This window comes from Galleria mellonella, unplaced genomic scaffold (genome assembly GCF_026898425.1).
Source record: "Galleria mellonella isolate WM207_F2 unplaced genomic scaffold, CSIRO_AGI_GalMel_v1 utg23, whole genome shotgun sequence".
In the NCBI taxonomy this organism is placed as follows: Eukaryota; Metazoa; Arthropoda; class Insecta; order Lepidoptera; family Pyralidae; genus Galleria; species Galleria mellonella.
In genome coordinates this window covers 763,558-782,334 of record NW_026442045.1, presented here as the reverse complement: position 1 = coordinate 782,334, position 18,777 = coordinate 763,558, and the positions used below count along the sequence as shown (strand labels likewise).

At 29.8% G+C, this 18,777-nt stretch overlaps 1 protein-coding gene across 3 annotated transcripts in view; it reads left to right on the top strand.

Annotated features, from left to right (window-relative positions):
* Positions 1-18,777, top strand: part of LOC113512877 (serine/threonine-protein kinase SIK2) — a 70,604-nt gene that overhangs the window by 21,122 nt on the left and 30,705 nt on the right. For all 3 annotated transcript variants that reach the window (XM_052894729.1, XM_052894731.1, XM_052894730.1), the window contains exons 2-6: positions 1,311-1,427; positions 11,846-11,909; positions 16,174-16,289; positions 17,516-17,686; positions 18,008-18,131. In XM_052894729.1, the coding sequence (XP_052750689.1) occupies positions 1,311-1,427; positions 11,846-11,909; positions 16,174-16,289; positions 17,516-17,686; positions 18,008-18,131 (592 nt within the window). The remainder of the gene's footprint in view (positions 1-1,310; positions 1,428-11,845; positions 11,910-16,173; positions 16,290-17,515; positions 17,687-18,007; positions 18,132-18,777) is intronic.

Genomic DNA, 18,777 nt, shown 5'->3' with positions numbered 1-18,777 from the left:
CATCAGGTGGGCCGTCAGTTTGTTTGCCATTCTAAGTGACATAAAAAAAAATACTTAGAGCACGAGTACACTTGCCACCAATCCTTTTCATTTACAGAATGTCGTAAGATCAGTAACTGTCATTAGAGTGTTGCGAAAACAAAAGGTATTAATAACTTCTTATTAGTTACCAAGGGACGTATCTATTGTTTTCAAATACACCATTTATTGTTAAATAGAACACACTGATGTCTAATGTTTCTTAAATTGTGAACAATGTGTATTTTTGTTTTAGTTTTCCGGCTTTGTTATCACTAATAATATAATCATGAGATTTATTTCAAAACAAAAAAAACATTCAGAATACGTATCCTATTTGTGGAACAAAGTTTAGTTAAAATTTGTATATGATCACCATGTAAACATTGTCCTTTAAAATAAAATTGTTATTTAAAAATTGGTGAAGATATTGCGTGACATACACAAAAAATGCATTTGTTTTGTGAAATTATTTTTTAACGTCAGTCGAGAAATATGATAATATTATTTTGAACAAGATTATGGTCAGCATATATTTTTAGATATGTAATTTTTCATCTAAGTATCACTTAACTAAATTTGGAGCTGGAAGAAACAAGGCATTTTATATTTAGTTCTTTTTGTAAAACAAAATTTTTATTACTCTTTACCTAATTATAGAAAATTTTATTGGCTTCCGTGGTATTTATATTCACATAAAGCTATTTATAGAGTCACTTGTGCATTTCAACATTTAATTTTCTTTCCTCTAAAGACCTTTCGTTAGAGTCGGGCCGTCAGCGAGCGGTCGTTCCAATCACGTCAATTGGCTCAATCGTTCAGAAATGACGCTCGTCTTGACGTCATACCCTCTTTGTCTGGCTGGAAAACTAACGGCATTGTCCGTTATGAGTGCTGAAAAAATATACCTACTAACTAAATTGTTGCCGTGAATATGTATGTAGTATTCCATTTCTTAATGAATGCTTGTATGTCTATGAACGACAGAGATAAAAAAAAAGGGCAGGATTGTATAGACGAGAGCAACGCAGCCTAGCTCTAGTAGTTTACTATGCAAAATAAAGCTTTGTAGAATCATGGTATAAGTAATAGTAAAACTAAGAATAATTTCATCATATTTACTCAGATCTTTGACCTCATTCTCACTTACATTAGGTTAAGTTGTGGTCAAACACGCTCAGTACTATTACTACTACATTCTATTTCCGTACTATATAATATTGTCAAGACTGTTTTTTTTTTAGAGAACAAAATTATACAAGCTCACTTTCTTTTTTGTTTTATTGTTGCAGGTAGCAATTAAGATAATAGATAAATCGCAATTAGATGCCAGTAATCTTCAGAAGGTTTACAGAGAAGTGGACATTATGAAGAGACTGGACCATCCTCATATTATTAAGCTATACCAGGTAAGTTTATTTATTCTTCGGAGAATATAATGTTTAATTAATTAGGTATACACAGCTCAGTTACATTTCTGTTGAGCCATTGTTTCACATTTGCGTATTTAAATATTCGGTTTCTATACATAAACCAGTATATTATTATAATTTTATTATATTTATTTATTATTATAATAATAATTAATTTATACCATTCTGTTATTTTTCCTCTGGTTTTGATCTTTAAATAGCCAAAGTGTAATTTTAGAAATTAGGCTGTAGTCTGTATTCTACCAATCAATTTTTAATATATTGAACTTGTTATATGAAAACTACATTCACAACAAAGTATACGTAAATCTGCGCAGAAGTTACACCAAAATCATTGTTATTATCTTTATTGTATACAATTTATATTGGACATATTAAAAGATTTAATATATAATATCATATTATGCACCAGTCTACGGTGCTTTATCCTGGAAATTAACATTGATTGTGACGTTCTCAACCTATCACCATGCAGATATTTAACATTGACAGATAGATAATTATGTAAATTACATTTGGAGTAGGGAGATAATATTATTTAATTATAAAAAATCAGTACCGACATCAAACGCCGTCTAGCACTACAATTGGAATGAATATACGTCATTGGTATTTTTACTACTTGTCGTATCTGAGCACTAGATTATACTAACGAAGGCCACTAAAAATCAAAACAGTGTCTACCTACGTAATTTCTTGAAATAACATTTGTTTATTCAATTGTAATTGCGTGTTTATTATTTTTTTAAGCGATTTCAATTATTTATTCTTTGTTATTTTATTTTTTAAGCGATTTTTCAATTTAACGGTGTTTTTTTTGTTAACTCGGCTTTCGCTAGTTCTGAATCGATTTTGAAGATTCCTTTTGCAGTTGATAAGGTTTAATCTTGTGTTGATCATATACTAATTTAGTTATTGATTGTAGGTTTTTTTAAACAAAAACTAACTTGTGACAATATGTGTCAGTTTTTAGTGCATCAGCATATGCGTTGAAATGAATGAAATGGTTCATCAAATGTGCCTTGATAAGAATTTATTATTATTTACCTCCGTTGATGATAGATTAATCGATTAAAATTTAGATAGATTCAGATTTTTCTTTTTTATATTGAATAGTAGAGCGTATTATGTTTTAAAAATTTTTGTGTGTAGGAGTGACAAGATGGGAAAGGATAGAAACTACGGCGCTTATGCGATTCATATATGGCGTTTAACGTCTTCGCCCATAAAAGAATTAGTTGATGAAGGCTTAAAATGGTGATGGTAACTAGGTAACTTTTTTTGTCATGTATAAGAGTATACCTAGTCATTATATCAGTCAACAGTACTAAGAGGTCAAGAGCAATCGTAATGAAACAACAGTAGTTATACTATTAGCGGAACAAATTCGTGCGAATTACGTACGTACACCCAGTTATTGTTGTACAGTTAATGGAGTGTATGTACAGTGTACGCGTATTACTGAGTGCACATGCCTTGCTCCCAATAATGATACAGTAATGTTACCTCGTTACCCCAAACGTAGTGTAATACCCGATCCTACGTCGTTACTTACCGTTGGCGTACAATATACCCGTACTTTCCCGTATAATGTGTATGGGTGGTCATGTATGTCATATTTAAGTTATACCTACTTACCCATAATAAGGTACAGACATAAATTGGGAAATAATGACCATAGAATACCTGAAAATATCTCGTGTAGTTATTATACCTATCATAATGTTTTGTACGAATTATTTAAATATTTACATTTTATCATAGTAGTACGTCACTGTATACTCGCTATGTTTGCTAATGTTATAAACATAAAAAATAAAATAATATTGAAACTAGACACTGTCTGTAGCCTATGTACATTTTATACAAAAAAATGTACATAGGCTACAGACAGTGTCTAGTTATAATAATAAGAGTCCTAATACGATTAATAGATGGCAAAACAAAAATTTTTAGAAATTTTGGCTGATTATTTGGATGTTTGTTTTGACATCACACAAAAAAGATTGTGTTTCTTTTGATTTTGTTTTTGATTGATTGTGCTTCTGAATGTTTAACCTAAAATCTGGTATAATATGTTTTATCTTGATATCTCATCTAGAAGTGGTCTATTTCATTGCATAATTCTGAAATACAAATAAGAATATAGATATCAAATGAATATATTCGTAAGCATATTCGAAAATTTTTGGACATTTCAAAAAGTGACTGGTAGAAAATGATACTTCTATCAAGATCGCATTTTGTGCCATATTTTTTAGTTCATTAAGATAATGTTTTATTTATATAATATAAATACATTTTTTATTATACATACATAAATAAAATGTAGTCTACAATACATTATTATGATATAAGGGTTACTTATGATAACACTTTTTTGTAACTATACAATTCGCGTGTTTATACGTCGTAATGTGTCCCATAGGACACGTAGTCGACACAACATTATTTGGTCACTTAGATAGGTTTCATAATGATGTTGAAGTATTATGGTTTTTATGTCGTAAAAGAAATAATAAGTATCATATTTTTATAGTTTATGCAGTACCTTTGTCCTTATAATGATAACCATTAAGTGACTTTCAATTAATTTATATTTTTATTAAATGTCAACTTGCTCATAGAATGATTTGGGATATCGAAAGTTTACTATATTTAAAATTAGAGACAAATTCAATAAAAAATATTAGCAAAGACGTGGTATCTATAGAAGCTACAGATTATTAGCAAAGATGTGATCAATAATATCACAGCCAATTATCGTCCCTGTTCCACTACTGGGCATAAGTCTCCTTTTATACATAGGATACCTATTTAACATAATGATCTCTCGGTAGAGACATCATCATGACAATTAATTGACTAAGGAATGACGTTATTAGAGTTGCAAATATCATTGTGTTACTTGGGAAACGTATCTTCTATATTATTTATTCAAATTCACGTTATATTATCGTTACGTTAGTAGGGCACATTCTGTGAAAAGCAATATCAACTAGTCTTTTGTTTTTAAAACAATTAGTACATTCCTGTACAATAACGTGTACGTAAAGTGTTATATGTACATTGTAATTAAGCAAAGCAAATTCAAATTCAAAGCAAATTTATTACAGTTCGCCCGGTTTCGTAAAATAAAATTGTAAACTAGAATTTACTGAGTTACTCAATAATTGAAGGACTGGTATTTTTATGTAATGACTTCTTTGTGTAATCAATCATTGTAAATAATAAATGGGCTTAATTCTGTGGTTGCATTGTTTTTATGGAATTCAATGTTGATGATAATTTATAGTTATAACAATTTAGTGTATATTAAAACAAGCAATGGATGATGATTTTCATGGCAGATTTTATGCGTTCCACTCTTAAGAACAAAGGCTTTGTTCATGTTTATAGAAGATATTTATCTACCATTTTCTATCAAGCGGATCGACAGCTTGTTTACTATTTCCACTAGTACAAAAAAGTCAGTTAGTTACTACCCAACGACTTTCTTTAAACCACAATTATTTACTTCGAGCAATAATAATAACTAGATTACCATTCAAGTTCTATAAACTGCCGAGCGAATAACGCCTCACTTACAGAGAAAGTGCCTATTTATAATTGTTTAAAACTTTGCTTTATCATTATGTATTAAGAATATTTATATTTTTAAATTACCATTTTCCATATAATATTTAACTAGTTTAAAATCTTTATTCCTATGTCTAAATAATATTTGAGAAAAGACTTACTGTGAAGATAGATTTAACTTTGGCTCATATTGTTAGTCAAAGATTAGATGTCACTGAATATTATTGCATTAATAAACACTTATATAATAAACACCACTTTCCAAATATTTTATAATATTATACATTTCATATAAATAAATATAGCACATATACAACATCAATCAACTGAACTATGTTAATTGAGTGCACCTAGTTATTTTAACTACGTTTCATCTGACAGACGACGGAGAGTAGTTACTACTTACAAAATGCAATTAGTTTAGTGACTAAAATAATTATTATTTACAATGGTAGTAATAGTAATTTATATGTACATATAATATTTTTATAACTAATAGTGGGAAATAATATAATTAGGCATATTGTATTCCAATACAACTTCTAACCAGAGGGAAACTGTACAAAAGTACATTTATATGTCGTGAAGCAGTTGTATTTGAATGTATTTGATTGAAACGGCTGTGTTTCGGTTTGGAGGGTGGGATATGGCAATGAAATTACAGGATACAGGGGCATAATACCTAATCCTTTCAAGTATGGCAACGCATACACGGTATAATGGGCGACATAGCATACTCTGTGATGTCCATTGTACTACTGTTAATATCTATAGATGACGGTTACCACTATCTATCAGGTGGGCCGTCAGCTTGTTTGCCATTCTAAGTTGCATAAAAAAAGACATAATAAAGATGTAAACAAGCTAATAATTTTACTTAAAAATAGATACTTTGCCGAAGTCCAATAATAGTATAAATCAAAGTCGAAAAATGAATTGATTTATTTATTAGTTATTGCATTTAAAGAGTGTTTTTGTGGTAATTTTAATAAAACTTGTTTACTTTTTTCATTAAGTCCTGTTGAAACAACCCAAACCTAGTAATATCTGCTTTTTCTACGAGCGACAAAATGATATTTGAAAGAGTATATTAACACTATAGAATAATATAAGAATACCGTTTGCCATACAAAATGAAGTTCTAGCTAGATAAACAGGAAATTATTTACTACATAAGTCGAATCTGTGCTCACAATGTATGTTTGTATCTCACTTTGACAAATTGTTAAGGTGATTTTCCTATTTTCACATTAAACATCCGACATCTGCGGAAATTGAATTTGGTCCGATGTCACAGTCCTCTGTTCCGATGCGGTACACACCTCACCTACATTTCAGTAGTATTTATTTACAACAGAATAATAGTCTATTAACCTATTTCTGTCCGTTTATCAGTACAATATATGGACGTTTGGACAAGGAAATGTTCATTTATGAGTCCATTTATGATTATTTATATAATATTATATTCTACACTAGCAATCCGCCCAGACTTTGCCCGAACCAATAGAAAGATAAATAAAATTCCTATTTCATATTAACTACAATAGGCAAAAATTTTATAGTTTAGGATATATTATTCTAATTTTCGTAGGGATTTTAATTATTTTAAAAGTAATATGTGCTCTATATTACTTATCTACTAAAAATAATTAGCTGATAATGTAACTTTGTATAAGTGACAGAATTTTTAAAATCGGTCGAGTGATTTTTGAGTTTATCCATTATAAATAAACATGCGAAAAAATCTTTCCTTTTTATACTATTAGTGTAGATTAATTGCCTTACGAATTATTTATTAATTAACTTGCAAAGAAATGATCTGAATATAGAAGTTTACACTAAATTATTTAATTATTTTTCCATTATAGTATCATTATAATGTTTGATTTTTTAGTTTCTGGTGAGTGCATTGGTAAATCTGTAAAGCTCATCAAAAAATGTATATATAAATAAATAAATGTATCTAAATAAGGAACGGGTTCTTACTACGATTATTTATGTATTAAATAATCAATAATAAACAATCGTAGTAATAACCCGTTAATTATGTATATTATATCTCAGATAGTTTTAATTAATTACATTTACTATTAAACTGTTATATCTCTATATCTCAATAATTAATCATATTAAGTACTTAATCATTGTTGATAGCGTAATTTTCAATACGGTTATGTTAAAGTTACACATTTTAGGATCAAACCAGGTACTTTATTAATTTAATCGTTATACCGAAGCACAATCTTCACTAATATGATAAATATAAAATTAACCAAATATATATTATAACAATTTTGATACGTGTTAATTACATTGATTTATAAATAACCTAGATATATAATTAGAGATAAATATATAAAATTGAGTTTGTTTGTTACCAAAACTTATAGCCAATCACTATGAAATTTGGTGTGAACGTGATATATGGGGTGAAGAAGAATCACTTATATTTACTTGTTGATTTTATTACATCTAATACTAATAATAATTATATAAGTGGTATCTAAATCTTTTTAATTAGTTGTTCAATTAAAATTAATAAATACATATGTATAATAGAATTATAACAGGAAATTTTCTTACGTGCATACACATGTCACATTATTATGTGCGTTGTTTTGATTGAGTCATACGTTTTATGTTTACTTGATTTAGTATTTGTTATTTATTGTCAGCCAGAGAGCAGACAGCGTTATAACTAATCAGCAGAGAATCTTATTTAACACAGTAAAATTGCTCTGAATACTTGGCAAATACTCGAAATAAATTTTACATTCGTGAAGCTTGTTTAAATAAATCCAAGTACACTACACTAATTTTAAGACGTTGGATTTGCTAGTAGGTGTGTAGGATATAGGGGGAAACGTGAAAAGTACTATTTATTACTTTTATAATATAATGCTGATACTCGTATTATATAAATAATCTCTATGAGATTAAATAAAATTAAAAATAATACTAAAAGTATAGAGCATTCGAATATAAAAAAAGCAAAAAAAAAAAAACAATAAAAATATACTTATAATACAATAGGAGGATAGGTCGGAAAAATTTAATATACTAATTTACTTTTGTGAATTTTTTTTACACGAATAATAAGAAGAATAAAAGTTAATTAGACGCGCATACACACATCGTTTATTTTCCTTTTTTATGCCTTTATCGCAACATAACGTAATAAGAACTTTACTTCGTGCAGTTCTTATTACGTTATGGTCCTGCCATTATAATGAGTAAAGAACATTTTGATAATTAATCGTATAAAAAAAGTTTATTAGATAGTTATTTTCATAAATTGGAAAAAATGTATACAAAATGTAAATGTGTGAATAAACAATTCAATCGTTATTACAATGTGTAATAAATAGCAATATCTATATATTTTACGTACAATATCTATATATTGGCCCAACGACAGATATATTAAATATCTATTATTCAATAAATAATATCAAAGAACCCAATCGAAATAAATCTGATAGAGAGATATCTGACTGGTATGGGTAATATCGAAATGGGTGATGACCTTTTCTCTGGCATTAATGTCCAGAAGAAACCAATACAAATGGTACCTATATTATCCATGTCTACTACAATGGTTATTGAAACAATGGGACTTGTATTGTGTAAAGTCCAGTAAACAGTATACATCGTATCAATGCATCGGACAATATTATAGTTCTGTTCGATCAATGGGAGGCCAACCCAGTTGTATACAAACATTTTCTCTCGTCTTGAATGGAGACTGGTTACTGTTTGTCCTTATACCACGGGAAGGACGTTTCCGTCCATTCTGTACATTATAACGCTCATATCCGTTGTTTGAAACTACATTCCTAATTAATACGAACCTAATTGCGTATTCGTAATATTTTGGCTATAAATAGATATTTAATATTCCTTGTAACTCGTAAAACGTTCCTTCCATATAAAATTAAGACAAATAGCAAAACTTTGTCTTGTAGTAACTACGTCATACGTTATATACGTTTGTATGTATATATAATGTGTGTGCAATTAAAACATACAAAATGCTATCGTATCGTAATAATACCGTTGTACGAGTACATACAAAATATCTGCTCTCACTTTACATGCCCATAACATAAAACAACAAAGACTGAGCAAAAAAATCTGTTATTTTCTTCCGCAACCCGGTATGTTTTGATGCTGTTATAATTCCAGACAGACAGACAGATATGAGTCATATTTGAAAGATATTTATTTATAGTGATGGTTTACATTTTTACCACGACCGAGGTCGGTTCACGGGCACGCCGCCGAGCGTTTTTCGCCACCGCACACATCTCTGGCAATGCGCATTACGCTTTTCATCTGAAAAATTTTATTTTATTGAATTAATTAAGTTACAATATTTATAGCCTATATAATGTAAGAATTCATAGTAACAATATCAATTTATCAGATTTCACATCAGACTTATTATTGTGTGTCTATCTTTTAAATATTGAAAAGATTTTAAGTACTTATGTCTAAATTGTAATTAAACTGGTATATTATAGTATAATCTAATCGTTATAAATCTATTAGATAAATAATTGTATTGCTAAAAACTTTTAAAGTTTTCAGCGGTTTAAACTGAAACGATTATTTTACCACCATGTTTCAAAGTTTCAGCTTAATTTCTTTTTAAAACCAAGTTCCAAAGGTTCAGTGATATCATTTGCTATTTTACATAGGTTAGAGTATTGTAGAGACTTTTTTTAATTATTTAGCAAACAAGTATTTTATAAGATAATGTTATCAAAGAAGCATCATAATATGAATACGACTGAGTAGGTACAAAACGTTAGATATAAGAAATAATTATGTATATCAGAATTTAAACAAAAACTTTACATGCAGTGAACTTCCATAATCTTACTCGATAACACCAATAAAATTTTTATTAGGAACGTATATAAACATTTATAGTTTAGAAAAAAAGATGGGGGAAATAAAAAATGCAAATACTTACTGATTTTACATAGGATTTTTTTTTTAAATAGCGCAATTTTCTAGAATTAACAAGGTTAGAAGATTAGGACAGAAATCGATGGTTTTGATAGGTATCTCCAGATATCCATTTTTGACTTCATGAGGAGTGTTTTTCCACCTGTCAACTTGAAAAATATTAAAAATAAATTAGGCATGTTCTTGTGTATGTCATAATCATTCTTTTACTTTAATTCAAATGAAGATTATGTTTCATTAAAATTTGTTTTTAGTTGTGCTAAAATTAATGTGGAAGAGATATGGAAGTTATAAAAAGAGTAGTTCAGAATTGACGAAGTTATCGCGTAATTGATACATTTACAACGGAAATACGGTCTTGTTTCTTTTTAATACTGGTTGGAATTTCAAATACGTTATGTTTTTAATATGACTTTTTTTTTAATACGAGTCACTACTCACAACTCCTAATTTTTGAGATAGAATTTCCAAGAAATAAAGAAGTATCTTTTAAAATTATTTCCCGAAAGAATATCAGCTTCATTATTGTTATATTGTTATTCTGAAGAGTTTTAATTTTTCTTTTTTGCGTTAATAATTCTCAATTTTCCCATTAATTTAAAAGTAACTGTTACTTTTAAAATAATAATAATAATAAGTAGGTGTAATTTAGACTCGTATATAAACAATCTATTTTAAAATATCATGACCAAAAGTAGTAAATCATGACCTTCGGTCAAGTTGCTAAGTAAATAGGTATATGATTGAGGATCAAGACAAATAAGTTACAAGTAGTATAAGTTTATTACTTCCGCATAATAATAAGTTTCATTTGGTTATGTAGGAATTAAAATCGTAAACATGATTTTGCGGAAGTTAACATTGGATGATCCGATACCGGTCCTATAATTTTTATTACATATAATTGTTTTTATAATAATATAAATTTGCTCAAGTACATTTTACATTCTATTTTATATTTAAAGATATCTATTTGTACTTTCACTGATGTTATCGCCTTCTTCGAAAAATAAAATATTAGTCGCAAACATTAAACTTTTACGAAAAATAAATAAAAAGACAGCCTTTTGACAAAATTATTATTGCCAGAATACGTTCATTGGCCGAAATAAATAGTGGCCTATGTCTTTCTACATCCTATATAGTCATCGTTATCATCATATCAGCCGTTAACTATCTGCTGCTGAACATAGGCCTCTTTTAGGGTTTGCCAGTAGTCGTCACACTTAGCAAGCGGCTTGGGAAACTTAGTTACGCTTTGATAGTATTTTAACAGGGACGCTGCCATCTATTCCTCGCTCCTAGTCGCCTGTTACGACACCCACGGGAAAGAACGGGGTGGCCTATTCTGTTGATTATCTGATTCATGGATTATCTGACAATAGTCTAGGTTTCCCGGTGTTTGGATCTCTCCATTTATGCACTGTATTATTATTATTTATAGATACTTGATAATGTCTGAAATACGGGAAATTTATTGTTCGGTTAAATGGAAAATAAGTTTATTGGAGTATTTACTAATTAGGTATCAATGACTTAATGTAATAACAATGATGTAAGTCCTTATTACGGATAGGCGACAATGTAATATTTATACTTCAGTGTTAATTTGTAATTACAATAGGTACAGAAATAATCAGGTTATGCTAAAGTTAATATTTGTAATAATATTTCATGTATAGATCGGGTAAATGGAGTTTTATTTTATTTCGTTGATATTTTTACAAAGCCCTAGTCTTCTGGTATTATTACAAAGTACAAAGAAAGCACATGTCCGCAACTCATACCTATTTTTGAATCAATAAATGAATTTCTACATAAAATATTTCTTGTTTCAGGTCATGGAGACGAAAAACATGATCTACATCGTATCAGAATATGCAAGTAAAGGAGAAATTTTCGGTAAGCAATTGGGTTAATAATGTTTATGATATTTTTTTCGTATGACAAATTTACCGAATATGAGATCAAGATGTTGATAAATCGTATAAAAAAAATGTATTATAAATGTGAAAGTGAGTGTGTTTGTTTGTTTATTAGCGTATAACGCCTTAACGGCCTAACTAATTACTAAATTTTGGTATATGCATACTATAAGTGATGGAGAAGGATATAGGCTAATAAAGGGATACATGTAAAGGAAAGGTACGATCGAAGAAAAGGTGGATGAACTGTGGAAGAAATGATTGAAAAGGAGGAAATATGTATAAAGCAGGATGAGCCTAAGTATGAGGCTGATAGAGATTTGTAGAAAACATAGTATAATAAATCTCATATTACTTTAATTTTGTCAAATTAATTCAGTCTTGACAATAAATTGAAATATAATATAAAAATAATAATTATGTACCTACGTCATTCTCGGCAAATGCTTACATCGACTAACTTATTAGAAATGTAGGTAAAGTACTATTAAAACCTGTATGTTACCTTTTTTATTGATTTATAATGTTTTATGGGCGCACGCGATCTATCACGGTTATAAAAGGTTGAAATGAAAGCAATGATTAATTTGCCGTCCGTTCCAAGCCAAGGCACCCTTGTACCGAAGCAAGTGGTAAAAATGGCGAGTGGAATATATTTAAACACCTGATTTTAGGTCAGATTTTATCATGCATCTTTATTGTATTTAATTTTACCTCGGATTAAAATGTCACCTGATTCTAATTTTAATGTAAACTATAATATTATATTATAAAGAGAAAAGATTTTTTGTTTGTAATGGATGAACTCAAATAATAATTAAAAAAATTAAAAACTTCTTTCACCTGTAGAAAGATACATATTTTTTATACCACTGAGGTGGCAAACAAGCATATGGCCCACCTGGTGGTAAGTGATTACCGTAGCCTATGAACACCTGCAATACCAGAGGTATTACACGTGCGTTGCCGACCCTGAAGAAACCTCTTTACCCCCCTTTTGAAGAACCCCATGCTGTAGGCTCTTGGAAAAACCTCGGCAAGGAGATCATTCCACAACCTGAGTGGGAGGAAACATCTCTGAAACCGCGCAGTACGCGACCATTGAGGCTGTAGGACATGAGGATGAACTCCCTGTCGATGGCGAGCCGTACGATGGTAGAATGTGGGCATCATATTGAACAATTCCTCTGAGCACAATCCGTTGCAAGCTTGTGTCTTAGCGGGGTTAAACTGGACTAAGTTTTGTCATCCCCAATCGGAGACTAGTTAACATTATCAAGAAATGACACAAGCTGTATTTTATTAAATAAAACCGAGACCTTATATTTAGTTATAAAATTTATTTATATTTCCTTTAAATAATTTTTGGTGAATCTGAGATTAGAAATTATGATACATATGTTTTTATTTGTTAAAAAAAAAAATAGGATAGTGATGATGACGAAAGTTTTTATTACATAACAACAGGTTTATTAAGATATTCTTATATTTTGTATAATTGTGTAAATGTATATTTTTGTAAAGTAGCCAAAAAAAATAATAATTATATTTTAGTTCTTAGTCCACGGGCGTCTACCATAGGAAAATAATAACATGTTTTAAGCTACATTAAAAAAATGAACTACATTAAAAATGAAATGAACATGACTTTTTTACGATTGATAAAATGTACTTTCTTGTTAGTCCCATATAATTTTGCCATTTCTTTTATTATTATATGTTTCTATACAGACATACCTACATATTAAATCGTGCTTTAAATATACAGGTGTACTTATACATTGACGCCACAAAAAAGCGCATAAATGTAACCTCGAAATCGATTAAGGGCGCTAAGTTCGTGGTCGCTTTGTCTATGACGTAAGCACGCTGGCAGTGACGTCACTAGTAAGGGTATTGTAGGGGTTGCAAGGACTGAGTGGGGGACAGGGAAAAGCAATTTTGCGCGCAGCTGACTTCGTGCGCCCCGAAAGTTGATATTTTTTGTGAATATCTACCGCGTTATTTAATTATCTGTATTTAGCAGCTGATAATGCTGGATTTTCACTTATATGACAAATTATGGTATTCCACAAAAGAACAAAACATTTCGTTTATCGATTTTTGTGTTTTAAAATATCGTGACATGAATTGAGAAGCGACTTGATTTGTATGTTGAACTCTTATGTAGATAGAGCATCAAGACTAAAAACGGGCCATCTTTTTGTCAAATTAGCTGACTCGTTTTTTTATCAGTATTTTACTTATGCACATAATGATGTATTTATATTTAATTATTTAATAAATAAAATGAGTTTTTATGCATGCAAATATGCAAAAATTATAGAACAAAAATAAATAAAGAAGATATAAAGAAAACACTCATAACTATTTATCACGCAAAATTGTATGAAAAAGTTAATCCTCTTTTCTCGAAGAATTTGTATGGAGACACTTTATATAATCTAAGAGTGAACTGTTTATTTATTTCTGAGTTCTGATATAAAAAATGCAAATACATTGAGTATGTATTGTTGTTTCCCTTTTAAGAGTAATAAACATTTTAATTCACAAAAAAGAAATGAGGCAAAATAATATAAGAGATTGCAAAAATAATTTTAGAATCGGTTAACAATTCACGAAAATATCGCACAAAAGACTAAAATACAGGCAAATTGACAACCTCCTTTTTGAAGTTTAAACAAAAGACAGTGTTTTTCATGAAGGGTACCGTATGTGAGTCACATTATCATAGTTTGTTTTTTTTTTTACTTTTGAAAAGAGTTTTGCTCCTTATACTGTGTAATTATTAATTATTATCTATTGTAGTTGTTATGTGTAGCGTAGTTGATCATGCACGTTATTCCGAAGAATGTTTCTAAGTTGTTAAAACTTTCTAAGTTGTTAACATTCGCTAAAATAAATATAAAAAAAAATTACTAATATTTTAGAGATATAGAGTCTTCTGAATAGTATAAAAAAGACTCGAGCCTTATCATTTAATATGATTATACTCTTTAAAGATTACCTGATAACACCCAATTGATTTTAAATGACTCTTTTACGGTAGCTGTGCAGGTATCTATTTGATTAACATCCAAATTGATATTTTATCTTAAATCTCGTTATTTCGCAACTGTTTGATTGTTGCAAAACTGAAAAGGAGCAAATGTTAATCGAACTGAAAGTGTGTTATATCAGTCGACTTCAAAAAACAGGTCTGTTGTCTCATAACTCCGTCGTTTATAAATCGGGTTGGAAAATTCTTTTTTATCTGAATAGATATAATTTCAGATTTGACCCAATGAAATTTTATCGAAATCGATCCAGCAGTTTAGTTTTTAAATCAAAATAACTGGTTTTGTCACAATTAGTCAGTTTTTTTTTGTGGAACAAAATTTTATACTTTTATATAATATCAATTATTATCATTGGTATAGTTTAATTTATATTAAGCTATACTTAATTTGTATTAAGCTATATTAATGTAGTAATGGACCAACATGTTACAAATATGTTAAAAAATATTGAGTCACAGAATTGTCAAGAGCGTCTGCTTACGTAAATAACCGCGCTACGTTGCAATTAACACTATGCCAACTAAGGCCATCCAATCATTAAATTTTCGTTCCGTATTCACGATGTAAATGCGGAATTGTGTGTGGATAAATAAATTTGCCGATGCCCTTGAATTGGGCATTGAGTGTTAGTAGTGAACTTGGCCGTTTTATCACGACGGGTTATGCGATTTTATCAAAGGACTGTTTGCTACTTCTGAACTGTCAAAATGTAATATCGCGTGCTATCGCTTTGGAATAATAGTTACCCAGTAATTTCTCGAATCTCGATGACAATTATAATAGATATGCTTTATTGTAATGAAAACAACTGATAACGAAAAGGAAGTGTTTTTTTTAAACATTATTAGTTATCAATACCAGTGGAGTAATTTAGGTAAACTTATATTTTGTGTCGATATTTATTAATTACCCTTTATATTGATATTTGATGTAGTTATTATCTTTTTTTTTTTACTTAAAGTAATTGTTATTACGAATTTTATTAGCTACTACGGAAGGCATGGAATGATATATTAAATATGATCGGTTTGTTTCATTGGATTTATTATATTATTGACTATATTATTGGAGTACGACTAGTTAAATTGTTCATTATAATTTTAAATGAATTAACAAACTAAATTATATAACTGAACTTAGGGCACTTTCTTAATTTAATACATAATTAATCTTTTCCTGCAGATTATATAGCGAGGTACGGCCGGATGGCGGAGCAGGCAGCTCGAAGAAAGTTCTGGCAAATTCTCTCTGCAGTTGAATACTGTCACGAAAGGCGAATTGTGCACCGAGATCTCAAGGTTTGATCCACCACCATCTTTTCTTAATTTTACATTACAATATTTTAAAATAATGGTTACCATTCGGAAAACGAGATAAACTTTTTAAATACAGTCACTATATCCAGCATTCTATGGTACTAATATGATTTTTTTAAGTTTACATGTAATTCATATTATATTCCATTTTATAAATAAGGTTAGCATAGTTAGCATATTCTACATTTTCGTTAGTTACTTTTAATTTAAAATTTTGTATTCTAACGTGTCTACGAGAATTAATTTCTTTATGTGCCCTAAATGTTCTCTAAATGAGCCCATACAAATTATCTAAGCACCAAATTAAATTTATTTAGTTATTTCATTGCAAACTTTTTATTTCAATATTGTTAAATCCTAAACTTTATTCATATTGTTTGCAAACTGATATGAACAATATACAGTACAATGAATGTACTAAGGTAAATGGAATTATGTATGTCAGAGATTTCATTGGCTCAAACATAATAACACGTGCATTGACGCTTCACATCAGAAAAAGACAAATTAGTAAAAGCTAGGCGTACGTAGTTAGACGACTGCAACACAAGACCACCAAAGGGAGACTTTGTACAAAAGTCGATTGCTTGGGTACCTCTGTCCCATTCGTGTTTCAACCGTGAAGCAGTTGTGTTTGTATGGCTGTGTTTCGGTTTAAAGGGTGGGTATGGCGTGAATTTACTGGGTACGGAGGAATAACGTCTGAGTCCTCAGGAATGGCAACGCATGGGGGATATCATGGTCGAAACAGTATACTCTGTTATGTCCATGGTACTGCTCATGTCTATAGACGACGGTAACCAATTTCCATCAGGTGGGCCGTCAGCTTGTTTGCCATTCTAGGTTGTATAAAAAATACCATTTTTTTCATTTATATCAGTCGTTACCTGTCCACTGCTTAATATAGGCCTCTTCCATAAGAGGGGTTTTTGCCAGAGAACACAATCATAATTCTAACGTAATAAAAGTGCTTTAATTATAGTAATAGTAAACTGTGAAACTCTTACTATGAAATTATATTTCTGTCGCTTATATTTGTTTATTTTTATACTGCAGACATACATATAATAGGATTACTGAGTTTCGCCCTTTACACTTTTATAATATGGTTTATATACAAAAACAAGTTTTTGTAAGTCCATCTCGAAACATTGGACCCTCTTTCACAACTTGTCGACTTTTTGTATAAGAAAACTTTTGCTATTTAGGCGGAGAACTTGTTATTGGACGCGAATATGAACATCAAGATCGCAGACTTCGGCTTCAGTAACTACTATGCGACGGGGGAACTCCTAGCGACCTGGTGCGGTTCCCCACCCTACGCCGCCCCTGAGGTCTTCGAAGGCAAACGATATACCGGTCCTGAAATTGACATATGGGTACGATATTAAACTTTTGTATACCATCCAGTTCCAATGTTATTAGACAGATATTAAATAGCTGTACTTTATGTAAGCTAATAAAAATATACTTTGATGCATGATTTACATTAATCGTTTACATATTATTCATATGATGTAATAGGTTGGAAATGTTTTTTAAAGTAACTTAGTATGTAATTAAATGGAAAGTATGAAGACAAATTTAATTTCCTTAAATAGAAATCGTTTACCTACTTTGCGTTGCATTTATATAATAGTAAAATAAGATGAATGCCATAATAAATTAAGCGTATAATTAATTATATTTTCTTATTACAGAGCCTCGGTGTGGTATTATACGTGCTGGTGTGTGGTGCATTACCCTTTGACGGTTCTACTCTCCAGTCGTTAAGGGATCGAGTATTATCAGGAAGATTTAGGATACCTTACTTTATGAGTGAAGGTAAGTACAGAAAATTTCTAATGCCACATTAATACTCGTACATAGAATAAGCAATTCACTCAAAAGCGCCATTGATACAATAGTTTTCATTCATTGAAAATAATTATGCAATTATGTAAGCTTAGAAATACTTGGTGTAGTGCCAAGTTTATATAATAGCAGAATTTTCCTAGAAGTTAGAAATCGGTGTCTGTAATATTGACTCCAGACAACTAAATATCTAGTGTCCATGATCTATTGTAGATTTATAGTTTTCTATTTATTATATTGTTAAAATAGTATATTAATTATAATAAGTGAGAATTATACATACATGATCGATTATCGATTGTAACATATTAATTAAATATGCTTTCAGGATTATTGTTGGATATATTTGCAAATTGTATGTATGTAGTAAAAGTAGGAACATTATTACGAGAGTTTCCTAAATGCCAGGGATTATTAGAAGGTCGAGTTCACGACACGATTCTTTCAACTTCACCAATTTCCCTTCTAATTAAGATTCGTCGGAGATTGGTCGGATCCTTTAATTTCTTAGAGTGCAGGAGGATACGGACTTCCTTCGCTGAATGTTTTATAACTTCATTTAATATTACTGACACCTAGAGTTTATGTAGCATATAATATTTTTCTTTTACGAGTT